The 23,480-nt window shown below is 36.8% G+C and overlaps 2 protein-coding genes across 5 annotated transcripts; one reads left to right on the top strand and one right to left on the bottom strand.

Annotated features, from left to right (window-relative positions):
* The first annotated feature begins 11,118 nt into the window (after nt 1–11,118).
* On the top strand, nt 11,119–14,419 carry LOC130944348 (uncharacterized). 2 transcript variants are annotated; one of them, XM_057872639.1, is made up of 11 exons: nt 11,119–11,502; nt 11,870–11,927; nt 12,029–12,139; nt 12,307–12,444; nt 12,603–12,672; nt 12,762–12,817; nt 12,986–13,111; nt 13,284–13,423; nt 13,786–13,858; nt 13,938–14,012; nt 14,108–14,419. In XM_057872639.1, the coding sequence occupies exons 1-11, from the start codon at nt 11,360–11,362 to the stop codon at nt 14,417–14,419; spliced, it is 1,302 nt and encodes a 433-aa protein (XP_057728622.1). In that variant the 5' UTR covers nt 11,119–11,359. The 2 variants fall into 2 exon arrangements, with proteins under 2 accessions (XP_057728622.1, XP_057728623.1); XM_057872640.1 differs by lacking the exon at nt 11,119–11,502 and adding an exon at nt 11,511–11,786.
* Nucleotides 14,420–14,731: 312 nt separating this feature from the next.
* LOC130944346 (pentatricopeptide repeat-containing protein At5g42310, chloroplastic) lies at nt 14,732–18,047 on the bottom strand. Of its 3 annotated transcripts, XM_057872636.1 has the most exons (5): nt 16,178–18,038; nt 15,678–15,830; nt 15,509–15,580; nt 15,064–15,238; nt 14,732–14,959 (listed from the first exon to the last, which is right to left on the bottom strand). In XM_057872636.1, exons 1-4 carry the CDS (start codon nt 17,903–17,905, stop codon nt 15,128–15,130), a joined length of 2,064 nt encoding a protein of 687 aa, XP_057728619.1. In that variant the 5' UTR covers nt 17,906–18,038; the 3' UTR covers nt 14,732–14,959; nt 15,064–15,127. The 3 variants fall into 3 exon arrangements, with proteins under 3 accessions (XP_057728619.1, XP_057728620.1, XP_057728621.1); XM_057872637.1 differs by lacking the exons at nt 14,732–14,959; nt 15,064–15,238 and adding an exon at nt 15,901–16,089 and having other exon boundaries at nt 15,534–15,580; nt 16,178–18,047; XM_057872638.1 differs by lacking the exons at nt 14,732–14,959; nt 15,064–15,238 and adding an exon at nt 15,901–16,076 and having other exon boundaries at nt 15,534–15,580; nt 16,178–18,047.
* Between the last annotated feature and the right edge of the window lie 5,433 nt (nt 18,048–23,480).

The raw sequence follows: 23,480 nt of genomic DNA, 5'->3' as shown, positions 1-23,480 counted from the left end.
TTTTCAACGTTGGTTTTGTGAAGGAGGTTGTGGAGTGGACTATGCCTTGTTTGAATAAAGATGGCGTTTTAGAAAAATTGAAGTGGTTGGTTTATGCAATGGAAGAAATTTATGATAATGAAGGTGCATTGAAGAAGATTAGGGAGTTGACAATTTTTTATGATGAAGGAAACTCATTGAGCAATCTGTTATGGTGGCTGAATAGCAAAAGAGGCCATGGAAAGTCATTGCAAGAGCAGCAAGGTTGGCTTTAATGGCTGAAGAAGTTGGCTTTATTGATGTGATCCATCTAATGGCTGAAGAAGTTGGCTTTATTGTTGGGAAGTAGAAGCGGTGGTGGCATTGGTGGTGGTTGTTGTGGCGGAGGAGTAGTGGTGGTGGTGATGGAAGGTGTTGTCGGGAGAGAGAACCTCCATTGGGTGAAGCTTTGGGAGGTTGTGGAGGAAGAAAAAGAGGTGGAGGATTCGCATGAGTTGCGAAGGTTGTGAGGCGGTTGTAGTGGTGGCGGCGGTGGCGGTGGTGGAGGAGTGCTGGGGAGGGGTGGTGGGTGGAGGGTGTTGCCGGTGGGGCTGAGAACAGTTTGGGCAGGGAGGGAGTTTTTAGTCCCTGCAACAATTTCTAGTGACACGTGGCACCTACATTTGACAACTCAACCTCCACCTGACACGTCATCCAGGCAACCTGTTGGCAACCGGTCACAGGGATCGATACGTCCACTAATGTTGATGGTTGAGGACCTGGTTAAGGTTTCTGGATGATAAAGGTGCGACATGTCCCAATTTAAAATGCTCAGGGGGCGAAAAGGGTATTTACCCAAAATAAAAAATATTTTTTGTACATTAAAATTAATTATAATATATTTGTATTATGTTATTTTAATTTATTTTTAATATATATTTTATATTAATTATTAATTTTAGTGACTAATTTTAATATGCACATAATACAATTTACATTAGCAATACATATTGTTCTAAGGGTTACCTGAAATTGGGTCGCTTTTGGGTCTAAACGTGAGGTCCAAATTTATTTGAGACAGTATCCGACTTCTACTAGTATCGATGTGCCACCATCCGAGTTCCCCTTGAGGAGGTAGTGGTGGTACTTGGGAAAGACTCTGATGCTTAAGTTAGCAAGAATTTAAGCAGGTTTTTTAGTAGATTGGGTTCTGAGTATACCTAAGAGAGTTTGGGTATTTATAATTGTAAAGGCTCTAACCACTCCTTAGAGTAGTTCCACCTTTGATGGTGGATAACCGTCCCTTTTGTTGGGGGGTTGCTGAGATCTCCCTTCTAGAAGTATGGGAGAGATTGTAAGAGTTAGTTCATTGATTCGAGTAAGTAGGGACAGGATTGGCGTCGTTCAATTTGACCTCTATGAGGTCAGGTAGTCAGTAAAGGAGTCTTTATGAGGTTTGGGCCTTATTCATTTTGAGCCTGGTTATTTTTGGGACAGTGTATGAACAGTACCCTTACTTGAGGCCGGACTTTTGATAAGTCGGTCTCAAGTAATTAGAGATCGGACAAGTCCTTAAATGCCAATTTATCACATCGAGTAAACCGCCTTTTGGGGGGTTAGGTCGGATACTCGACGTGATTTCTAAATCTCAACCGTAGCGTTTTTTTCGCAATCATTTGGCACGTTTCTTACGATTACTTTAGTAACCGTACAAATCGTGCACATCATAAATGAGGAGATGAATTTATCATTCTGCCCCTAGAGCCTTATAAATACTCAACCCCTCTTTCTCTTTCTCCTTTTTTGCTTCTTCTTCAGAACGTTTTCTTCATTTTTCTCTCAAAAAAGTTTTTCATCTTCTTTGTTGTGTCCCTTTCCACTTTCAAGATTAATCTATCTTGAGATTTTGGAGGCTTTGCTCGCACTTTCTTGAAGGAATGTTCGTCTTTTTGCGGTTTTTAACTTCGCTCTCAATCAAGGTTGGTCCTTATTTCTTTTTTTATTTTCTACATTTGTTTTAGTGTGATTCTGGTACTACTTCTTTGGTATTTTTTGTTGAAAAATGATATCTTGATGCTTTTTATGCTCTTTGTCGTTCGTTTGATGATTTTATATTCTCTTTTTTTGTTTTGAAAACTCTATTCTTTTGCTGTAAATTTGAATATAGGGTTTTGCTTTGTGATGCCCCCAAATGGTGTCATTTTATTTATTGAAGATGGCGCCATTTTTCACCTTTGATAATTTAATGTGTTTTTTTGTGTACGCAAGAGGTTGAGAAAATTGTAAATTTCTTCTGCGTTGTTGAAGATTAATCGACATCTTGCGACATTGTCTTGACTGTTTATGTTATTTTGCCTAGCCTGCCGACTTGCAGTGACGATTTTTCTTTTGCTGTATTGTAGGTATGGCTTTATGTCTCGATTAGTAGTTCTCAGCATGTCGTCTAAAGTCTCGTCTGACTTAGATTGAGTAGATATTACTGTATTTTCTGCTGTCTTTGTAATCGATAATGAGTATGCCGAGACTTTTCGTAGACAACATAGGATATGTAGAGATCGAGAGGATGAGAATAAGTATGAGATTATAGTTGATGATCCCGAGGAGAGAATCTATACGAGTGCTTTTTCACTAGGTTAAGAGTGAGCCTCCCTTTTACCGATTTTGAATTTAAAATTTTGGGTCTTTGTAAAGTTGTCCCTTCTCAACTCCATCCTAATTCCTAGAATATTTTAAAATTTTACAAACTGATATGTCGAGAACTCGACTTGCCTTTGTCTTCCAAGGTCTTCTTCTACCTCTTCCAATTCACCAAACTCTTTAGTTCCAAAAATCAGGGTTGGATCTCCTTCCGAACTATTCGGGGAAGGAAGGTCTTCTCTATTTTTGATGATTCTTTTCATGATTTTAAAATTTGTTTTTTCAAAGTTTGATCTGTTGAGGATGTCCGATCTTTTTTCTGAATGAAAGAGATGAACCCCTCTTTAGCTTGTATTGGGAAGAAACCCCACTATTATAAAATACAATCTTGACGACCTAGATGAAGTAGAGGAATGTATGGTTGCCTTGTTTCAAAAGTATTGGGGCCGAGCTCCTAACTTTGATACCAAGAAATTTCTTATAGGAAACCCGAGTTACGTTCGGACCAAGCTAGGTAGTGTTTCTTTATATATCTTGTAGATGCCTTTGTTGGTGTTTATGCCTTTGTTACTTAACATTGATTAATTTGATTTTGCAGAAGAGATGATTGGTGGGCTGGACGCTCTAAAAACTCTCTGCCAAGCCAAGAAAAATGTTGCTGCTGTCCGAGTTATCCAGTTGAAGGAGGCTAGGAAGTTGAACAACCTCTCTTCCTCTTCTAAGTCAGACTCGTGCCCTTCTTCAACAGTTAAGATCCTTCCCAATCCTCCTTCTCTCACCCCTTCTTTCGACTCTGGCCCTCAAACTTTTCCCCTTGCCTCCTTTTTCTAAACCGAAACCCAAAAAACGTAAAACATATGAATCTGGAAGCCTATATGAGTCTGGCTTTAATGGTGTAGACTTTTATGAGAAATACATCTTGCCACACAGTTTTATTAGTATGGATGATGTTTCTATAAAAAATCATCTTCAAGTATTAGCCCGAGGTAAAATTTGGACAACCGGAGTGTGTTATGCTCTGATGAGGGAGTTGGAGAAGACCCTTCTTGGTGCCACACAGCAAACTTTGACTGACCTGCAGGCTGAGGTGGCATCTATATGTGAGTCTAAGTAGGAGTGGGAGAAGGTAAAGAAGGTGTTTATTTCCGACCTTGCTAATGCTTAGGAGAGGTGAAGCAATCTGAACCACCTGTTCCATGGCGGAGAATTTGAAGAAGAAAACTGAGAAAAGTTACAGTCAAATTTTCAGGGAGAAGCTGAACTTGGTGGACGAGGTGGCCATGTAAAGGGAAAAATATGCAAATCTGGAGGAGTCTGTTGCCCAGGGGATGGATGAAATGGCCGAGAATTTAAAATCTCAATTCTGAGTTATTGCTCCCGGGGTGGACCTTTCCCTTATTGATCCCGACATGATCGTGATTGATGAAAATATCATTCCCCCTCCCAATGACAAGGAAGACATTCCAGTGAAAAATCTCAAGACCTCGAATGTTCGTGTTGAGGGAACTTCCGAAAGCTTCCCAACTCAGATGGATGAATATCTCTCCTCTCCAACCCAGCCTGAAGAGAGCCTTCCAACCTACTCGGCTCAACCTGAATAAGCTTCCAACATGGCTTCTGGCGAATATCAACAGGGTTAGTGCTCAATTAAATGGGTCTAAAAGGAGAGTTTGGTATCACCTTGAGAATTCCTCTTACTTACCACCTGTATGGATTAATGATGACCAACTTAAAGACGGGTATTAAAACAAAGTGTGGGACCCCAGATCGCACAAGGAAAAGTAAATTTGGGAGCCCGTGGTGTTTGTAGAACTCCATCAAAGTTTGGAGATATTAATTTTAAAGAATGAGGCACAATGGAGAACCAAGCATTGGTGGGAGTTCCAAGAAGAGTTTAAGCACAAGCCACCTTGAGAGGAGCTCCCCATAAGTCCAACTTAAGGACAATAAATAAAAGTGCTAGGTGGGAGACACCCCCACCATGGTAAATTCTTTTCATTTTCTCCTTTGTAAATATTGGTAGAATATGTTTGATTTCATGTTTTGTTTTGTTTGTTAAGTTTAATTAGTAGTATAGTATGTTAAATAAGGTTTTAGGGTGTTTTGGTAGCTGTTTGGAGGTTTGGAATGCTTGGTTTGGTGCAAGAACTTGGAAAAATTTTGAAAAACAGAACACCACCCACGCGTACGCTTACATGGCGCGTACGCGTGGATGCAAAATTCCATCCCCAGCCAAAACCCGAGAGTTAGGCTTGCACTGTGCGAACATTGGGCCTAAGGCACAAACCAACCCACGCGTGTGCGCACCTGGCGTGTACGCATTTTTTATTGAAATTGCGCAATGCACGCGTACGCACGCTGTGCGCGCACGCATCGATCGCGCCACTTGCACCCCTAGCACTTTCTCCCGAGAGTTGGGCCAACCTTGGGCTGATGTTGTGCCCTACGCCTGACACAACTTACGCATACGCGCACCTGGCGCGTACGCGTCCCTCGGACGGTATGCACATCGACGCGTGAGCATACATGACGCATCCGCATCGGTAAAAAAAAGAGTTTTTTTTCCTCTTCCATTTTCTTTTGTTTATCGCATTCATATACTTCTATTCTTTGTATTTTCATTTTGTTTTTATAGCTTGTTTTTACTTTATTTTTTTCGAGTTTCTTATTTTAATAATGGTATTGAATTTTCATACTCAATTATTGAGAATTTCTTGCATTATTTTGGTGCCCCTTGACTTGTTTGATATTGTTGGGTGATGAAACTTTTAAATCAATGCTTAATCTTGTATGACTCTTGTGTTCTTTGTGCATTGATTTGAGCTCATATTGTCTTTCATGACCTACCATTTCTTGTTTGAACTTGATGCTCAATATGCTCTTCATGCTTTGACTTTACTCTTGCATCAAGTTTAATGATATGCCTTAGCTTCTATTGTTTTCTCACTTACATGTTGTAGCTACCATGTAGTTGAGAACCTTACTCTTTTTTTGGCATTAGCCCCACCTACGTTTTATTTGCTTTGATATCTTTGTTATAGGCTTAATTTTTCTTTCTTTTTCTCTCCTTTTAGGTTGGCCACCAAGAGGGACGAAAGGAAAAGCTTTTAAATGGGGCAACAAACAAGTTCATCCGCACAATCTTTTGAAGGAGCTCATCAGTTGTAGCAACCCGTCCACTTTACTCTTCTTTGAATGCACCGAGGACGGTGCAATCTTCAAGTGTGGGGAGGTCGTCCGACCGATCTCCATGGGTAACAATCTTCTTTTTCAACACCAATGTTAGATAGTCATTGCATTGCATGATAGGTTGCATGTTAGTTAGAATTTGTACATATTTTTACCACTTCTTTCTTATTAGGACTACTTGGTTAGGGTGATGATTTTCTCTCCAAGAAACTGTTTTAGGGCACCCTACCAATTTGAAAGAAAATATTTTTGTTGAACTTGCTTGAAAGAATTTATTTTGGAACATGGTTTTTGAGCTAAGAACACAAGCTTGTGAGATTTGAGCCTAATGGTGTGGTTACATCTTATAACCACTTATTTTCCCTTCTTGTGTGCAACTGTTCTCTTTCTATGATTGTGATCTTTGATTTGTTTAATTCTATATGTCCATTGTTTGGTGTATTCATGCATTTATATGATTGAGGCCATCATTTCATTAGCTCACTTACCCAAATAGCCTACCTTTTATCTTCCATTGTTAACCAATTTTGAGCCTACGCTTAACCCAATTGCTCTTTATTTTAGCACATTACAAGCCTAAAGCAAAAAACAATAAAAGTTCCTTGTTCGGATCTTTGATTAGCTTAGACTAGTGGGAGTGTTTATTATTCAAGTTTGGGGAGATTTGGGAATATTGGTTGGGATAAAAGGGTGTTTTGTATTTCTATATTTGGGAATTGGGTGCATACTCATGTATTGATTAAATGAATAGACCTTATGCATTGATGTTCTTGTATGTAGCTTGAAAGAAAGAAAAAAAAAGAAATAAAAGCGAAAAAGAAAAGAAAAGAAAAGAAAAAAATATATAGAAAAAGAAAGAAAAAGAAAAGCAATAAAAAGGGGACAAAATGCCCCAAAGTAAAGCTCACTAAAGATCAGTGCATAGGTGTTGTGAAATGAAAAGAAAAATGCATGAGTATATGAAAAAGTGAAGGATGGGTAGTTAGGTTAGCACTTAATTGTATAGGTTATTATATAGGTTAGGTGGAAAAGCTTAAGTCAATCAAAGATTCAAATTTTAGTCCACTTAACCATATACAATTCTACCTTGACCCTAGCCCCATTACAACCTATGAAAAGACCTCATGATATTTTTATGCATGCATTGGATAATTGTTGATTGTTAGATGAAAAATAAATCTTGGAAAGCATGATTAGGGGAGAATTGAGTGAATAAATCCCAAACATCGAGCGACTAGAGTGCAAACACTTTCGGTGAGGGTTCGATGCTCAATTCCTTGATTCCCGGCTTTCATGAGCGTTCTTCTTGCAAGTATACTTGAACTTCATTTTGATATTCGAATTGGTAGGATTCATGAATCGTTATATGATCTTAGCCCTACTTGTGCATGTATGAATTGGATGATTGATTTATTTTTAACCAAGTAGGTAAAACTATTTTGCATATTAGTTGCATCCATTTAGATAGTTGCATATAGTTTAGGTTGCATATAGTTTATTTACATTGAATAAATGTTGATACCCTTTGTTTCTCACTTAGCTTAAGCATGAGGACATGCTTGGTTTAAGTGTGGGGAGGTTGATAAACCCATTTGTAGGGTTTATCTTGTATTGATTTTTGGGGATTTTATCACCTTTTACCTACATTTATTCAATGAAATAGCATGATTTTATAACTTCTCCCTTAATTGTGCTTAAGAGTGAAAACATGTTTTTTAGGTCTTAAAATAGCTAAATTTAATTCACCTTGATTCCATTAGATGCCTTGATATATTTGTTAAGTTATTTCAGATTTAGGAGGCAAGGATTGGATCAAGGGAATGAAGGAAAAGCATGTAGAAATGGAGAACTCATGAAGAAATGAAGGAGTTGCAAAAGCTGTCAAGCCGACCTCTTCGCGGTTAATCAATCATAACTTGAGCTACAAATGTCCAAATGACGCGGTTCTAGTTGCGTTGGAAAGCTAACATCTGGGGCTTCGAAATGATATAAGATTTGCCATAGTTGCATCATGCATAGGAGCGCGCACACGCACTGTACGCGTACGCTTCGATGGTTGCACATGATTCACTTAATGCAACTCGTGGCCAGCGATTTTAGAAGCCTTGTGGGCCCAATCCAACTTATTTCTGATGCTATTTAAGCCAGAGATTGAAGGGGGAATGAACTAACTTACACACTTTTCACCATTAGTTTAGTTTAGTTTAATTTTTGAGGGAAAGTTAGTTTCTAGAGAGAGAAGCTCTCTCTTCTCTCTAGAATTAGGATTAGGTTTAGATCTAGATTAGGAATTCTTAGATCTAGGTTAATTTCATGCTTTGATTTACTTTTCCTTTTGTAATTCTTCTTTTTCTACATCTCTTCTCTCTAGTTTAGCATTTGATTCTTGTAATTCTCTACTTTTGTGTTGATGCACTTTTGTTCTTCTATTTCTCTTTAATGCAATTTATGTTTTCATGTTCCTTTATTGTTCATTTGATTTGTTATTGTTTAATTCCTTACAATTGAGTAGTGTAAATTTAATTTCCTTGCAATTTTACTATACTTTCCTTTTATGCCTTCCAAGTGTTTGATGAAATGCTTGGAAGGAAGTTAGAGTAGAATTTTATGTTCTTGCCTTGGAGAGGTAACTTAGGATCTCTTGAGTTACTAATATCCAAGTAATTGATGATTGGGAGCCATTGACTCTAGTTCTCACTAATTGAATTAGTGGAGAGTTAGGACTTATGGACTAGGATTGATATAGCTCATTTGACTTTCCTCTACTACTAGTTAGAGGATGACTTAATGGGATTGATCCTTGCCAATTCTCAAGTTGTGGTTAGTGATTAGGATAGAGATCCTTGACCACCAACCCTTGCCAAGACCCTTTTTAGCTATTAGTTTACTTCCTTGCCATTTATCTTTCATGTCTCTTATCAAAAACCCCAAAACATACTCCATAACCAATAACAAGACACTTTATTGTAATTCTTAGGGAGAACAACACGAGGTTTAAATACTTCGGTTTATAATTTTAAGGGTTTGTTACTTGTGACAAACAAATGTTTGTATGAAAGGATTATTGTTGGTTTAGAAAGTATACTTCGACGAGATTTCATTTGTGAAATTCTATACCACACAAAAATCCAATCATCACTCCAATACTTAAGTTAGCAAGGGTTTAAGTAGGATTTTTAGTAGATTGAATTTTGAGTATACCTGAGAGAGTTTAGATATTTATAATTGTAGAGTCTCTAACCACCCTTTGGAGTAGTTCAACTTTTGATGGTGGATAACCGTCCCTTTTGTTGGCGGATTGTTGAGATATCTCTTTTGAAAGTATGGGAGAGATTGTAGGAGTTAGTTCATTGATTCGAGTAAGTAGGGTCAGGATTGGCGTCGTTCAATCCGATCTCTGTGAGGTCGGGTAGACAGAAAAAGAGTCCTTATGAGGTTTGGACCTTATTCATTTTGGGTCTGGCTATTCTTTTAGGCAGGGTATGAACACATATTAATTAAACCTTTGTTAATATATTAAAATGAACATCAAAATAAAAAAAATATATAATTCCTTAGGTAAATTTTAAAATGGTCCCTGAGATTCACGGATTGCACCAATTTGGTCTTTGACTTACCGATTGCACTATTTATTTTCCCGAATTTGTAAAAAGTGCACCTAGTTAGTCCCTCACCATATTTCCGGCCAATTAGTCTGCCGTAGGCCAATGACATGACATTGACACGCCACACTAGAGTACATAATAGCTAGCTGAGCTAGCAATTGAAACTAGTTAATCCAATGTGGTCCCTCCACCTATTTTTAACCCTAATTTCAGTAATACTCCTCTATCGGTCTTCTTCTCTTTCTTCACCAACGTTCTTCGTCTTCATCATCATCTTCTTCTTCTTTTTCTTCTATTTTTGTTTAAAATTGAAAGCAGAGTCATGATTGGATGTGCGAATCAAGGTCATGGAAGCTCTATGCGATCAACAATGAGAACTCCAAATAGCCATGACACTCACACATACAACAACGGACCATGACACTCACACACAAACATAAATTTTATAAATAGCCATCAACCAATCCAGATAAAATTGCATTGAAGAAAATACCCATCTTCCTTATGTGAAAACAGAGCATAGAAAAAATTCCTCCACTACCCACAAAATACACATAAATCCTAGCAGATAATGGCAAAAAATTTTCATCAACTTACACAAAATTCTAACCAAACAAATACAATGACACATACCTAAATCGAAAGGCTATAACTTTTTTTTAGCCAGTACAAACTTACCTCTGTGTTTCACGAAGAACCCTTTTCCTTCTGAGCTCAACGACTACAATTCCAAACGAAGTTCAGTGTGTGAGTGGATTCTACCAAGCCGGATAGTTTGACCGTTCAAACCCTAGGCACCAGTTACAGGCGTGAGGATTTCATAGCGCTGAATATTTGAGTTTAGAAGAAGAAGGAGATGAAGTGATCAGTAACGTTGGGATTTAACTCTCTAAATTTGTCAAATAACATCGTTCCAATATGTTTTAGCACAAAAAATCATACAATATTGTTTTATAGCATACAACGTGGCACTCATTTGCCATGTCATTGGTCAACGGCAGGCTAATTGGACGAAAATAAAGCGAGGATCCAACTAGATGCATTTTTTATAAACTCAAAGACATACACAAATCCTGCAATCGATAAATTAGAAACTAAATTAATGTAATTCAAAAATCTAAGAGACCACTTTGACTTTTAACTCCTCATTTACCGTTTTGTCTCGGAAATTGTTGCTGATGTGTTACAAACGAAAAACCAAATAATAAGGTGAGGTGGTTTCAAACAAGGGCTAATATTTGTGTGTGAGAAAAAAAATGTTGCATATCAAGTATGTAATAAAAAAGCATGAGAAAAATGTAGCATATCATTGTATCTACACGTTTATAAACAATATAAATTCTGAAACAAGAAAATTATCATGTGAAATCAGTACAAAAATGATAGATATTTTACTCTGAAAATTTCCTTTAAAATAAAAAATGAAGCATCAAAGCCAGGTCCGTTATCCACATTCCACCAGCTGACGCTAATAAACATTTTTCTTTGTGACTTGACGCTAATAAACATTATGTTACAAAGATATTTTTTGGTTTTACCACCATAAAAAGATAATAATGGTTACATAAGCGTTTAAATTCATATAAAGTATGGCTTAATTTGCAGATAGTAATGGTATATATGAATTGACATGTTACGACAAGTTAACAAGGTTGGATCGAGACCGTTGAACGTGAAAAAAGGCGACAACATATTTGTTGTCCACCGCTTCTTCGAAAATGCTTCTATTATTTTTCAACGACCCACTACCATATCACTTCATCAATTTTATATCATTGGGTGAGAAACTCTTAGTAGATGCAGCAGGAGTCAATCAAATCAAATTAAAATAACAAACAAGCATCTCAAATAAAAAAAAAGAAAAGAAAAATAGAGACAAAAAATGAGATGAAACAAGAGAAGAAGAAGATGAAGAAACATAGATAGAATCTGTAGTATCAGTTAAGTTAGTTTAGTTAGTTAGTTACGAGATGGGTTTGGGCGATGTTGTTGTTCCTTTGGCACTCTCCATCAGCATCTGCTTCCTCTCTTGTTCGCGAGATCTGATCTTCGTTGATGCCAAGGAACAAAATCTCACTGTTACCCCAATCAACTATGATCTCTACCATTCCAGGTTTCTTATTCCTTACATTCCAATCATTATTTCCTTTTTCTACTTTCTTCTGTAACTGTCTAGATCGCGATTGTAAATCGAGGTTAGGATTTTGTTGACCAAATCTTACAGTCTTATGTCGGAATTAATTAATTAATTATGCGTTAATTGTGCGTGCTGCTTCTGCATCTGCGATTCACTGTTTGCAACTTACAGTATGATTTATTTATTTGTTTATTGTTGTTGAAGCACTGGACTAGATGAAGCAGTGTTTTTTAAGCCTGTTCTTTTGGTGTGGTTGTGGTGTGAGTATTTAGTTGTTTTCTTCATAAATTTGTTGATTTGTTGGTGAGATGAAAGTGAAACTCTTCTTTGTGGGATTCTGCAGTGGCAAGTTTTTGGAAGAGATCAAGGCTTTGGTTCATCGTCACTCGGATATGCTCGCTGTGAGTCTATCTAGATTGCTTATATATCTGTTGTGTGTTAGTTAATCCGAGGATACTTATAAAGCTATAACTTAATTCCAATATATGATGGTTCTAAATAGATGGAGACCATTAAAGCCGGGAACAAAGGCTATGGTGCTGAGATTACCGTGGTTACTTATTCGGAGCGAAAGAGAGAGACAGACGAGAGATCAAAGTTCCGCATACTTCTTGTAAGTTTTCTCCATCATTGGTCTCCCAAAGGGGAGAAGAAGAAATTGGGCTGATCTGATTTATGATTTGGCATTGTTTGAAAAGAAAGCTATAACTTGAGATGTAGTGTTTAGCTATCTCAAATTGGTTATTCTGTGTTTTTGACAGATGATTCCTTGTCTTCCAGAGTTTTGGGCAGCATGGAAGGGAGCTTATTACAACTGAACTTGCTTTAAGGATTTTGTCTATTCTAAGTGGAGAACAGTCACTACCTAACATGGATCAAGCTTCTTTGAACACTACACTTGACAAGCTTGTGATAAAGGCAAGTTCATATTGTCGCTGTAATTATGTGTTAATAATTAATCTAATATGGAACTAGGCTCTGCTAATCAGGATTTCAGTGAAGTGTCATAATCAGTTTTATTGAATTATATGTTATAGATTGTATCATCAAAATGCTACTCTCTAATTGTTTATCAGGTGATTCCGATGGAGAACTTGAATGGCCGAAAACTTGTAGAAGCTGGAGATCTCTGTGAGAGAAGAAATGGTTCTTGAATATCTCCTTTACAATATTTCAGATGTTGAATTTGGCTACCATTATATATCAAAAACCTGAGTTTATATTATGTTTTGCAGGCAGAGGAGTTGATCTCAACCGGAATTGGAGTGTAGATTGGGGCAAAAAGGAGAAGGTTCGTTATGCATCGATCTTGTTCATTATCAACTTTCACCAAGTGGATTTCTTTTTTCTTCTTTTCTGCTTGTCAATCTATACAATAGTTCTTGCCTTCTATTTATTTATGTATTTATTGAATGTCAAATTGCTTCGTTTTTATTTGTATTACTGTTCAAATCAACAGGACTATGATCCTTATGAGGAGAATCCTGGAACTGCTCCATTTAGTGAGCCTGAAGCTCAAATTATGCGGAAACTTGCCATCTCGTTCGAACCACATGTGTGGATCAATGTGCACTCTGGAATGGAGGCAAGTTTAGTTAATTTTTTACCCATTCCTTGAAAGAAAATTGAATGTTCTCCTCCATAGTTTCTGCATTCATAGCAAGTTGGAACACTTTTGCAGTTCGGTAGACATGCTATGCAGCCTTTCATATATCACTTCCTACAATTTTTATTAACCATTTTCCTTCCCCCTGCAGGCTCTTTTTATGCCTTATGATCATAAAAATACAACACTTGATGGATTGCCGTTGAAGCGGATGAATTCATTGCTTGAAGAAGTAAACAATCTTCATTTTCAAAAGCGTTGCGTGGTTGGGTCGGGAGGCGGTTCTGTGGGGTTAGTTGATTTTCATTTGAATCTGATGAGAATTGGCAAAAGTTTTACTAGGGCCAAAATGTTGTGTTTAATTAATATATCATTTTTCTTCTTTTATCTTCGGTTCTTCATTGCCACATAAGAACGGATCCCCTTGCTCCTAACACAGTTAATTTATAATGACATTAAATTTTTGTCTAACTAGAGTACTCAAATGGATCTTAATTGATATCTAAAATGACCTTTTAAGGCCTCAAATATTCTAACGTATTTGATAGGTTGAAGGTGTAAGTGGTAGCTCACCATCACATTTTAGAAACCAGCAATTTTAAACTACAAGCAAGATACATGATCTGCTTGAGTCCTCATATTTAGCTTTCCAGGTATTTTGCACATGGGACAGCAACCGATTTCATGTATGATGTCGTGAGGGTTCCGATGTCATTCACCTTTGAGGTTTGTAGGCTTCCATCCTTCCATCTTGTATTACAAAACTTGATTTGGCAGTGTTCTCATTTTGGGTTTTGACTGGCAGATATATGGAGATGTAACAGCTTCATCAAGAGACTGTTTTAAAATGTTTAATCCTACTGACAAAACTAGCTATGTTGTATGTCACTTAAAAACTTCCAAATTATTAGTTTATTTGAAACCCTTTTCCCCGTTCAGTAAAATTTTCTAACGTTTCTACGTGGTCAATTTCAGAGAGTTCTTGATGAATGGTCTACAACATTCTTTACAATTTTTAAACTGGGGCCACTCCGACTTGGTGACATCAATTCAAAAGCGCCTGCCAAGTTGGATAAATTCGTATCAATAGATGAATATTTAGATGGTTATTTAATGGAAAGAAGAAATAGGTATGGGAAAAAGATGGAGGTTCTTGACCTTGGAATGCAAGAAATAAGAACATATTTTAGGCTCTTCTTATTGTCTTCAGTGTTGCTAATGTTCATGTTCTGTTCTAGAATTTCAAAAAGTAAGTCCAGTAGACCAGTTCCTGCTATGCCGCTCTAAAATTAGGCCCTGGGTGAAAATTGTATATCCAATTTTGAGGGAGGGAAAAGCTTGTAATTTATATTGTTGTCTCTGTACTATTACTACGTAACACACCACTTTCCCAGGTGGTATAATCTGATTCTTTATTGTACTCAACAAACAAACGATGTGTGGCTTTGTCGTCTGTGATCGCTATTTATTCATCAAATTTTCAATGAAGAAATAGCTGAGTACAGAAATAACATTGAAGGCTTATATGAAATGCTTATACACTCGGACTCTTTTTAATTTTGCTGATGTACACAAACTCGCATTAACATACAAAGTTTACTTACATTGAACATATACAATACATTCATCCCAAAAATTGATACATATAAAATACAGCGTCATGGGAAACCAACTATTTTCCATGAATTCCTCTGAATGAAGTTCCTTTGGGGGGAGAGTACCATGTCCCAATTTGTGCAATCTCATTTCTCATTCATGCAATGTAGAAGAAGAAAGAATTATATGCTAATGATCACATCCCACGCAAACTGATCTGCGAACCATTACCTACAATGTAAGTCATGATACATTGTTACAACCACCAAAGAATCAAAACTAACAGTTCAGCACTAGTTACAGTTGTAAGCAGATAGCAGAAAGTTGCAACTAACCTCCAAAAGAGCATGGGAGCAAATTTGACACTGTTTTGGCAATTTAATGTGCTTGATTAATTAATTATGAATTTAGTCTTTGCTTCATGTATCTAAGGGCAGACCGCAGCATAGCTCTAGCTTTTCGATCTGGGGTGCACCCGGACATAACCATTTCTTCATACACAGCCGGAACCTGAAACCAAAACACAATATAAGCATAGTGTACTAAGTGTAGTGTGTACAACTTATCACTGAAATAGGGTCATAGTTTATTCAAAAATGAAACTTAGTTATTTTTCACTAATCTGTTTATTTTGAGGCACCTTAACTTTGGTTTGAAATAAACAGAAGTGGCAGAAAAATGCAACCCTTGGAAACGTACAGGAAAAAACGATGATGATTTTCGCTCAAGACTTAATATTATAACATAAAAGACAAGCGGAATATGACAAATGTTATTTACCTTGTCAAATTTTTCAACACGAATTAAGGCTTTCATAAGTGTAGTGTAAGTAACGACGTCAGGTTCCAAGCCCTGCAGATGATATGAACAAAGGACACTAATTATTGCATCACCGAAGACAGCTTAAAGAGCATTCTCTTCAGAAAAGGAGAGAAACGAAAAGTCATACATTCTCTTTCATGTACTGCAGCACAGCAAAGGCTTCAGTTTCCCTTCTATCTTCGCCAAATGCATTAACTAGTGAATTTAGAGCTAGAAGACTGGGTGTCAAACCCTCAGCTGTCATCATCCTGAACGCATTTACTGCTTGTTCAGACAAACCCTGCAGAATTTATACTCATCAAATACAAGTTCAAGCTAACATTTCGTTCACAATATGGTGCATTTTTTACCTAGCCTATGCTTTATAGTTTTCAACGAAGAAGAACAAAGAATGCTGTCACAAAACTACAAGTTTGTGCAAATACTGATTGATAGTACTTGATCCCAATGAAGAACAAATCGATATCGAGTAAGTTTCTGAGACCTCATGGTTGAACTGAAATGTGCTCTTGCGAGTAATTATTTACTGGCAAATTTTCCTATCAACATGTTAGTTACTATTATATCAGTTGATAAATAAAAACAATACAATAAGCATAACAAAAGGTGTCGATAACATTTACATACCCTTTGTGCATAGGCATTGATCAAGGCATTATACATGGTTGGAGTTGGCTTGAACCCCGTCGATTTCAAAACTTCCAAGCACTCTATTGCATCGCCAAATCTTCCTGATCTTCCGTAAATATCAACCAGGGTAGTGTATGTAACTGCATTGGGCAGCACTCCCTGGCTCTGCATCCTAGTTAACAACTTAGTCACTTCATCCCATCTCTCCTGTTCCCCCATAGAATTAATCATAATGTTATATGTCATGACACAAGGCGAGTATCCTTTCTGCTGCATTTCATCGAACAACTCCTCCGCCCTATCATGGCGCCCCGACTTACAGTGACAATCGATCAGCGTGTTCCATGTAACAGTATCTGGCATAATCCCCTCCGACAGCATTCGTTCAAACGTTGCCATCGCATGATCAAGAATGTTATGCTTCCCAAAAGTATCAATCATCACATTATAAAACTGCCTATCAGGCTGAACCCCACTGTTCCTCATCTCCTTTAGCACTTGAAATGATTTCTGCCACTCGCCCTTGTCGCGATAACTAGCCAAGATCCTACTATAAATATGAGAATTCGGCAGCAAATTGCAAGCCTCCATCTCCTTCAACACAATCCTAGCACTCTCCCACCTACCAGCATGAGCATAAGCATCAACCAAGAGACTATAAGTTTGCTCATCGGGCAAAACACCACTTCTCTCCATCTCAGAAACAATGAACTCCGCATCCTTCAAAGACCCCATTTTTACATAACCTGCAAGCAAAGCATTATAAGCCTTGGTCCTAGGTTCCAACCCATTATCCTTAATCTCCTCAAAAAGTGCTTCGGCTTCAACAGTCCTACCGGAATTCCCCAAAGCCAAAATAACCGCAACCAAAGTCCCTGACTTTGGACTCAACCCATTCCCCTGAGCCATAGCCAGAAACTTCAAAGCGCGAGTAGCATCACCGGCTTTCGAAAACCCTAAAATGATGTCATTAAGAAGGTGCGCATCGGCCTCAATCTTATCACTCTCAATCTCCCTATAAAGCTTCTGCAGAATCGGAGAATCGATTCTGTTAGAGCGCGAGAGCGACTGAATGATGGAACTGTAGTTCACGAAATCAGGTTGGAACCCGTCGCGGCGCATTCGAGACATCAAGTTAAGGGCTTTCTCGAGGTCGCCGTTTCTGGCACACGCGCCGATGAGCGCGTTGTAGGTTAAGGGAGTGAGGACCTGCCGCTGGGAGAGCAAGAATGCCTCATAGAGCTTCTCGTTGCGACCGAGCGCGTGGATGAGGATGGAGTAGAGGAGCTCGTAGGAGAAGCAGAGGTTATGCTTTTGGAGCCACGAAACGACGGCGTATGCGACTCCTATGGATGAAGAAGAGGAGCAGAGGGATTTCAAGAGACCGTGCCAGAGTGGTGCTGGCACGGCTCGGTATGACTCGGCGAGTTGGAACTCAGTTGGGTCAAGTTGAGTGGGGGAAGACGAGTTGTTTTCTGGTTCAGAATTGGAATTGGAGGAGAGGAAGTTGAGGAGTGGAGTAAAGTCATAGCGGCGGTTCTGGAGGGGGAGAATGTCGTTGGGGCCCTCATCGGCGATGAGTGGGGCAGCGGTTGCGACGGAGGAAGAGATCAAGGGGTTGGCGGCGGAAGGAGGTGGTGGTTGGTGGTGGCGGGTGGTGGGGAAGTAGTAGGTGGAGCGGGTAGAAGGGAATGGAGTGGTAAGATGTGGTGGCAAAAGGAACATGTTAGAGATAAGACCCACACTAATTCACTCAATGCACAAACTAAGAACCTTCAACTTTTATTATTATTATTTGGTTGTTACTGTTGGTTTGAAGGGGGTTAAGTTCGTTACTTCGTTAACGAAACAAAGGCATGGAATCTTTGCACTTTGCGTAGTCCTAGCAGTGTGTTGTGCGCATAAGAGAGGGTTTTTTTCTTTGGAAGAATGGACAAAATACATTTTTATATGGTGAATAGATGTATATTATAATATTTTAATAAATTATTTGTACATATTAATATCAAATTTTGTTATCATTTTTATTTTTTTATTGTCTGAATATTTTTTACAACATCAGTGACACCTTATTGTATGATGTGACTTTTTTTATGACTTAATAAAAAATAAAAATTACATTATTAAATTAAAAAAGAAAAAAAAATTTATAAGATATATTTTTTCATTCTCATAAATTACGTTGAATAAAAACATGTTTTAACAGACAGTAAATAATAAGAGTGAATTTTTGAATACTTTGCAATTAAGTTTTTTGTAGTTCATCGCTTTCGTATTATTTTAAAGACAAACGTAAAAAGACGAGAAGCATAAAAATCCACACGCAGGTATAGGCGAACAAGGAGACCTCGGTATCAGACGTGATTAAAGATAATGCTTCCTTTCATTGTTAATTGTTAATTTTGTTTTATGGTTTACTGGAAAATATTGTTCACGACAAATACTATTTCACTTGAATGTATTTGTTGCTGCATTAAATTAAATTTACCAAACTCTATTGTTGAATCAGAAATCAAATGTAGAAAATAGGTCGTCAAATCATTCTTTATTATTTATCTTAAGTAGTGTTCACATGTACTTGTGTTATGATACAAAAATGCATCAATTTATACACAAAATACTTACATCAATAAATAACATTAGCATATAAATCTTTTTTTATTCAAGACATAAAAATTTATTTCACTAATTATTTACATCTGTCAAGCGTGACATTTCAACATTTCTATTTCAAAAATTTCTAAAATAGTAAGAGATGAATTATCAAATTTAAATATTCTGTTTCAACTACCACTTCTCTACACATTGTATATTAGAACATCCTATCAGATTTTGTAGTATGTAAGTATATACAATTTTTTATTATGAAATTGTTGGTAATAATTAAGATTAAAGAATATGTGTTATTTATTTCAAATGAATTCTGCATAAAAGAAACTTATAAATGCCAACCATGACAGTAATAAAGTATTTATTCTCTAAAACAAAATAATTCCTTACTTATTCTATGTACAAACAAGTACTAATATTATTGAGTGCTTGAAGTACTCAAAGAGATTTTTTTTTTAAATTCTCTAATAAAACAAAATTAAAGAGTGAATTTTTGAAGTCTTTCCATTCGAATTTGTTGCGGTTTGTCACTTTCATTCTATTTTGAAAGCAAACATGATAAGGCGAGAAGCGTAGAAGTCCACACATAGGGTAGTAGGCGAATGAGAAAAGTTCAGAGTAGGCACGATCAAAGGTAATGCTTCTCCCTTGTTAAATGTTGACTTTGGTTTATGGTTTATTGAAAATGTTGTTCATTAGTAGTTGATGTTAATTAGGTTTTGGTTGTTCTATACTTTGATTGAAGATTTTTCGATAAATAGATGACAAATCATATAACTTTTGTGTATCATCATAAGGGACGATTTGAGAGAAATATGAATAGAGTTATGAAATATGTTGGAGGGGTGGTTGTTGTAATTCTAAGAGTGAATGTTGAAACTCTTAATACATATTTCATAGTGGGGTTATTTAAGGATTTTGGGTATGTTTCTTTTAAAGATTTTTATTGGATTGAGAATGAAATATCCAATTGTTTGCATTTAATTAGACTTGACAATGATGTAGTTTGAATGGATAAATTTGTTATTGAAAATAGGAGAATATGCCATGTTTATTGGAATCATACTGTTGATTTACCTGAGGAATTGAAGTTGAAGTGATAGATGTAGATGATGAGCCAAACCCAATTTTTGACTCTGTTGAACAACTTATACCATAAGAAACTCCAAAAAAAAAAGAAGTAAGATAGAAATCCATAGAAATTCAACTCCAAATTAAAAAGAAAGATAGATAGTAAGAATGAAAATAGGAAAAATAGAAACAACCAAAGTTGCAATCAAAACCAAAAAATAGCATCTCTCAAGCCTGTATCTACAACCAACCAATGCCACAATCCCAATTCCCAAACGTCAACCAAAACACCACCTAGCAGCAAAGTGAAGCCTAAGTCCAACCTCCTAATGTATCCCAAAATCCCGCCAAAGGCCACATTGAAGTCCAAACACAACCTGAATGTGGAGTTAATGATGCAATGGGTCTAACTTCACAAACAGGTTAGAATGAAGTGCCCACCCAACGATCTAAAAGCAATCAGAAGAATAAAAGAGCACTGTATAAAAGGCCAACACCCACTAGTCAAATGTTTATGCAAGGAGGAAGGAATGAGGCACCAAAGATCTTTGTTCCTCGTGTGGAGCCTGATTCCTCTCATTCATATGATGACAGTGATTCTGACTCTGACTACTATCAATACGAATATAAAGATTTATACAATCTAATGTCATCTGATTGTGAGGATGATTATGATAGGAATCACAATATGTGGCCTCAAGAAAATCTAACAGCACCTTTTGGCCAAGTTCATCTAGAGCTTGGGATGAAGTTTGCTACCATGGATGAGTTTAAGAGGTCACTGAGAAAGTATAATATTCAAATGAAAAGAAGCATCAAGTTCAGCAGGGTAGAGCCTACAAGATGCAAGGTAATTTGTTAGGACGTGAATTGTCCCTGGAACATATATTGTTCTAGGTCAAATGAGCTGAGGAGCTATCAAGTAAATACTTTTATGGATCAGCACATCTGTGTTAGAAGACATAGTAACAAGACTGCAAATAGGGTGTGGGTTACAGAGATGCTAGAAGAAAAGATTCGAAACCAACGAAAAATCACTTGTGCTGAGGCTAAAACTTGGTTTAAGAAGGAGTTCAATGTGGCTATTAATTATAATAAGATCCATAAGGCCATGAAAAAGACAAGGAAAAATATTGAAGGATCAGAGAGAGAAAAATATGCTGAGTTTAGGGATTACTTTAACCAAATACTACTTGCAAATCCAGGATCAACTGTGCATTTGGATACCACTCCAATGCTTGACTCTATGCCCTTGTTCAAGAGAGTTTGCCTTTCTTTTGAGGCATGTAAGAAGGGTTTTGTCCTAGGGTGTAGACCATTTATTGGCCTTGATGGCCAATTCTTGAAGAGGTTCTATAGAGGACAGCTACTCACTACAATAGGTCAAGATGCGAAGAATAAGATTTTTCCAATTGCCTGCGCCGTGGTGGATTCAAAAACTAGAAATAACTGAAAATAGTTCTTGGAGCATTTACACAACGACTTGGACAACTACAAAGTGCATGGTTGGAACGTCATTAGTGAGCAACATAAGGTATGTAGTTAATCTTTGTTAAATTCAAATAAACTTCAATTATATTAATCACTCACATGTTAATTGAACAGGGTCGTATTCCGACAATGCAACAAGTTATGCCCAGAGTTCATTATCGTTTTTGTGATATACACATTTGGAACAATTTCACAAAGAGATGGAAGGACAAACAACCCAAAGAGGCAGTGTGGGAGTGTTGCAGAGCCACCACAACTCAAGAGTTTGACATTGCGATGTTTAGGATGCAAAGGATCAATTCTGGTGCGTGGGAGTATCTGAACAAGCTTGATTCGAAACAGTAGACAAATGCTCATTTTAGTGAGTGGCCAAAGGTTGACAACATTACTAACAACAACTGCGAAAGATTCAATGATAAGATTGTGAAATACAGAGGTAAATCCATCATCACAATGTTAAAAGAAGTAAGAACATATGAAAAAAAGATCATAGAAAGAAATAAAAAATCAATCTGAATATATTGGAACTGTTGCTCCAAGACAATAAAGTAGGTTTGAGAGAGAGAAAGAAGAGAGCAATAAGTAGTGGATCAAGTATAAAAGGATGGCTCAAGTGCAAAAGGTGGAACAAATACAAAAAGTGGATCAAGTATAAAAACAGTAGGTGGAATAAAATCAGCAAGTGATAGTGGATCAAGGGCTGCAACTCAGAAATAGTTTCTTTGGTGTTATTGTTTGTGTTGGTAAAGGATAATTGTTGCGTTAGTGTTATGATTTAGACGAATTGCTTCATTGTTTTGATTTAGACCTGCAGCTTTGTGGTTTGGATTTAGGCAATTGTTCTTTTCATTTAGGCTTACGATTTTGGTATTGTAATTTAGACCTGCACCTTTGTGGTTTGGATTTAGACAATCATTATTTTGATTTAGACCTCTGTTTTGATGCCTATAGGCATAGACTTGTTGTTTGTTATTTTGTAATGTGAATGGTAGTTTTGTGTTTAAGCCTCTGGTTTCATGACTTGTGTTTTAGTTGGTTTTTAATGACAGTTTCTAGTTATGCTTACTTATTGTTCATCCTTTTGTTGATCAAGTGTTGATTATTATGAATTAGCTCTTCAGTTGTTTATTGAATTAGATTTGTACTAGAAATAAAATTGAAACAAACATTTGTATTCAAATATTGATAGAAATTAAAGCTACAAGACAACCTTTATCACATATTTTCCCTTCTACACTTACAGGGAATTACAATTATTGATGAAATGTGTTAATAAACAACCACAGAATATATATACTTATTCCTAAGTATACATACTGTACCCATTTTCTAATACTATTCAATTCTTGATTAATCTCATCAATTGTCTGCAATATCTTCATTTCTTCTTCTATCTTTCAGTTGCTTTCTTCTAGAGACTTTCATTTGCTTTCTTCACTCTGCTCTTGAATCTCACAATCTTTTCCAGCATCAACAACTTCATCAGCATAAATGAAATCATCATACCTCAATTCAACCTTCTGCATCATGAATCCGAGGACAATTTTAGCCTTTTTACATAAGATTCATAGCATTTATCATCATAAACAAAATGAGAATTCACATACCTCCCTTGCAGATACTTGTCGTTGTTGTAGTCGAACTTATTCTTCTTCCTATTTTTCGACGCAGAAGACGAGCCACCACAACCACTCACACAAGCATGAGGTATGTTCTTTCTTCGTTGATATTGTGACATTTTGATACCTTAAGATTTACAAATCCCTATTACGAGAGATGCGAAGAAGATATACGGAGGAAATTTCTTTTTAATTTCATAGAACGAAGACTAGAAAGGAAGAGAATGAAAAGAATGAAGGAATAATTTTTTTTCACCCCCTCTGTTAGAGTTGTGTTCGAAGTAATTTAAAAAAAGTAAGAATAAACAGTATTCACTTATTAATTTTTTTAGATTAAATTTAACAAATTCAATAATACAATCCTTATTTTTAATTGTATCATCAAAAGGGACACGTCAGACAATGCAAACAACCACTTGACAACTATTATCGTTTGATATTAATATATACAAATAACTCATTAAAAAATTAAAATGTACCTCTATCTACCATAAAAATTCGTGTATACT

Source organism: Arachis stenosperma, chromosome 8, assembly GCF_014773155.1.
Source record: "Arachis stenosperma cultivar V10309 chromosome 8, arast.V10309.gnm1.PFL2, whole genome shotgun sequence".
Lineage (NCBI taxonomy): Eukaryota > Viridiplantae > Streptophyta > Magnoliopsida > Fabales > Fabaceae > Arachis > Arachis stenosperma.
This window is presented reverse-complemented; position numbering and strand designations above follow the sequence as displayed.

Excerpts from the sequence above, each read along its gene's own strand:
- LOC130944346 (XM_057872636.1), bottom strand. The coding sequence starts at position 17,905 with ATGTTCCTTTTGCCACCACATCTTACCACTCCATTCCCTTCTACCCGC. Across the intron at positions 15,831-16,177 it reads TCAATGCCTATGCACAAAGG|GGTTTGTCTGAACAAGCAGT; the intron begins GTATGTAAATGT and ends TAAATTCTGCAG. Across the intron at positions 15,239-15,508 it reads GTGTTGAAAAATTTGACAAG|GTTCCGGCTGTGTATGAAGA; the intron begins GTAAATAACATT and ends TTTTGGTTTCAG.
- LOC130944348 (XM_057872639.1), top strand. The coding sequence starts at position 11,360 with ATGGGTTTGGGCGATGTTGTTGTTCCTTTGGCACTCTCCATCAGCATC. Across the intron at positions 12,140-12,306 it reads CAAAGTTCCGCATACTTCTT|AGTTTTGGGCAGCATGGAAG; the intron begins GTAAGTTTTCTC and ends CTTGTCTTCCAG. Across the intron at positions 12,445-12,602 it reads TTGACAAGCTTGTGATAAAG|GTGATTCCGATGGAGAACTT; the intron begins GCAAGTTCATAT and ends ATTGTTTATCAG.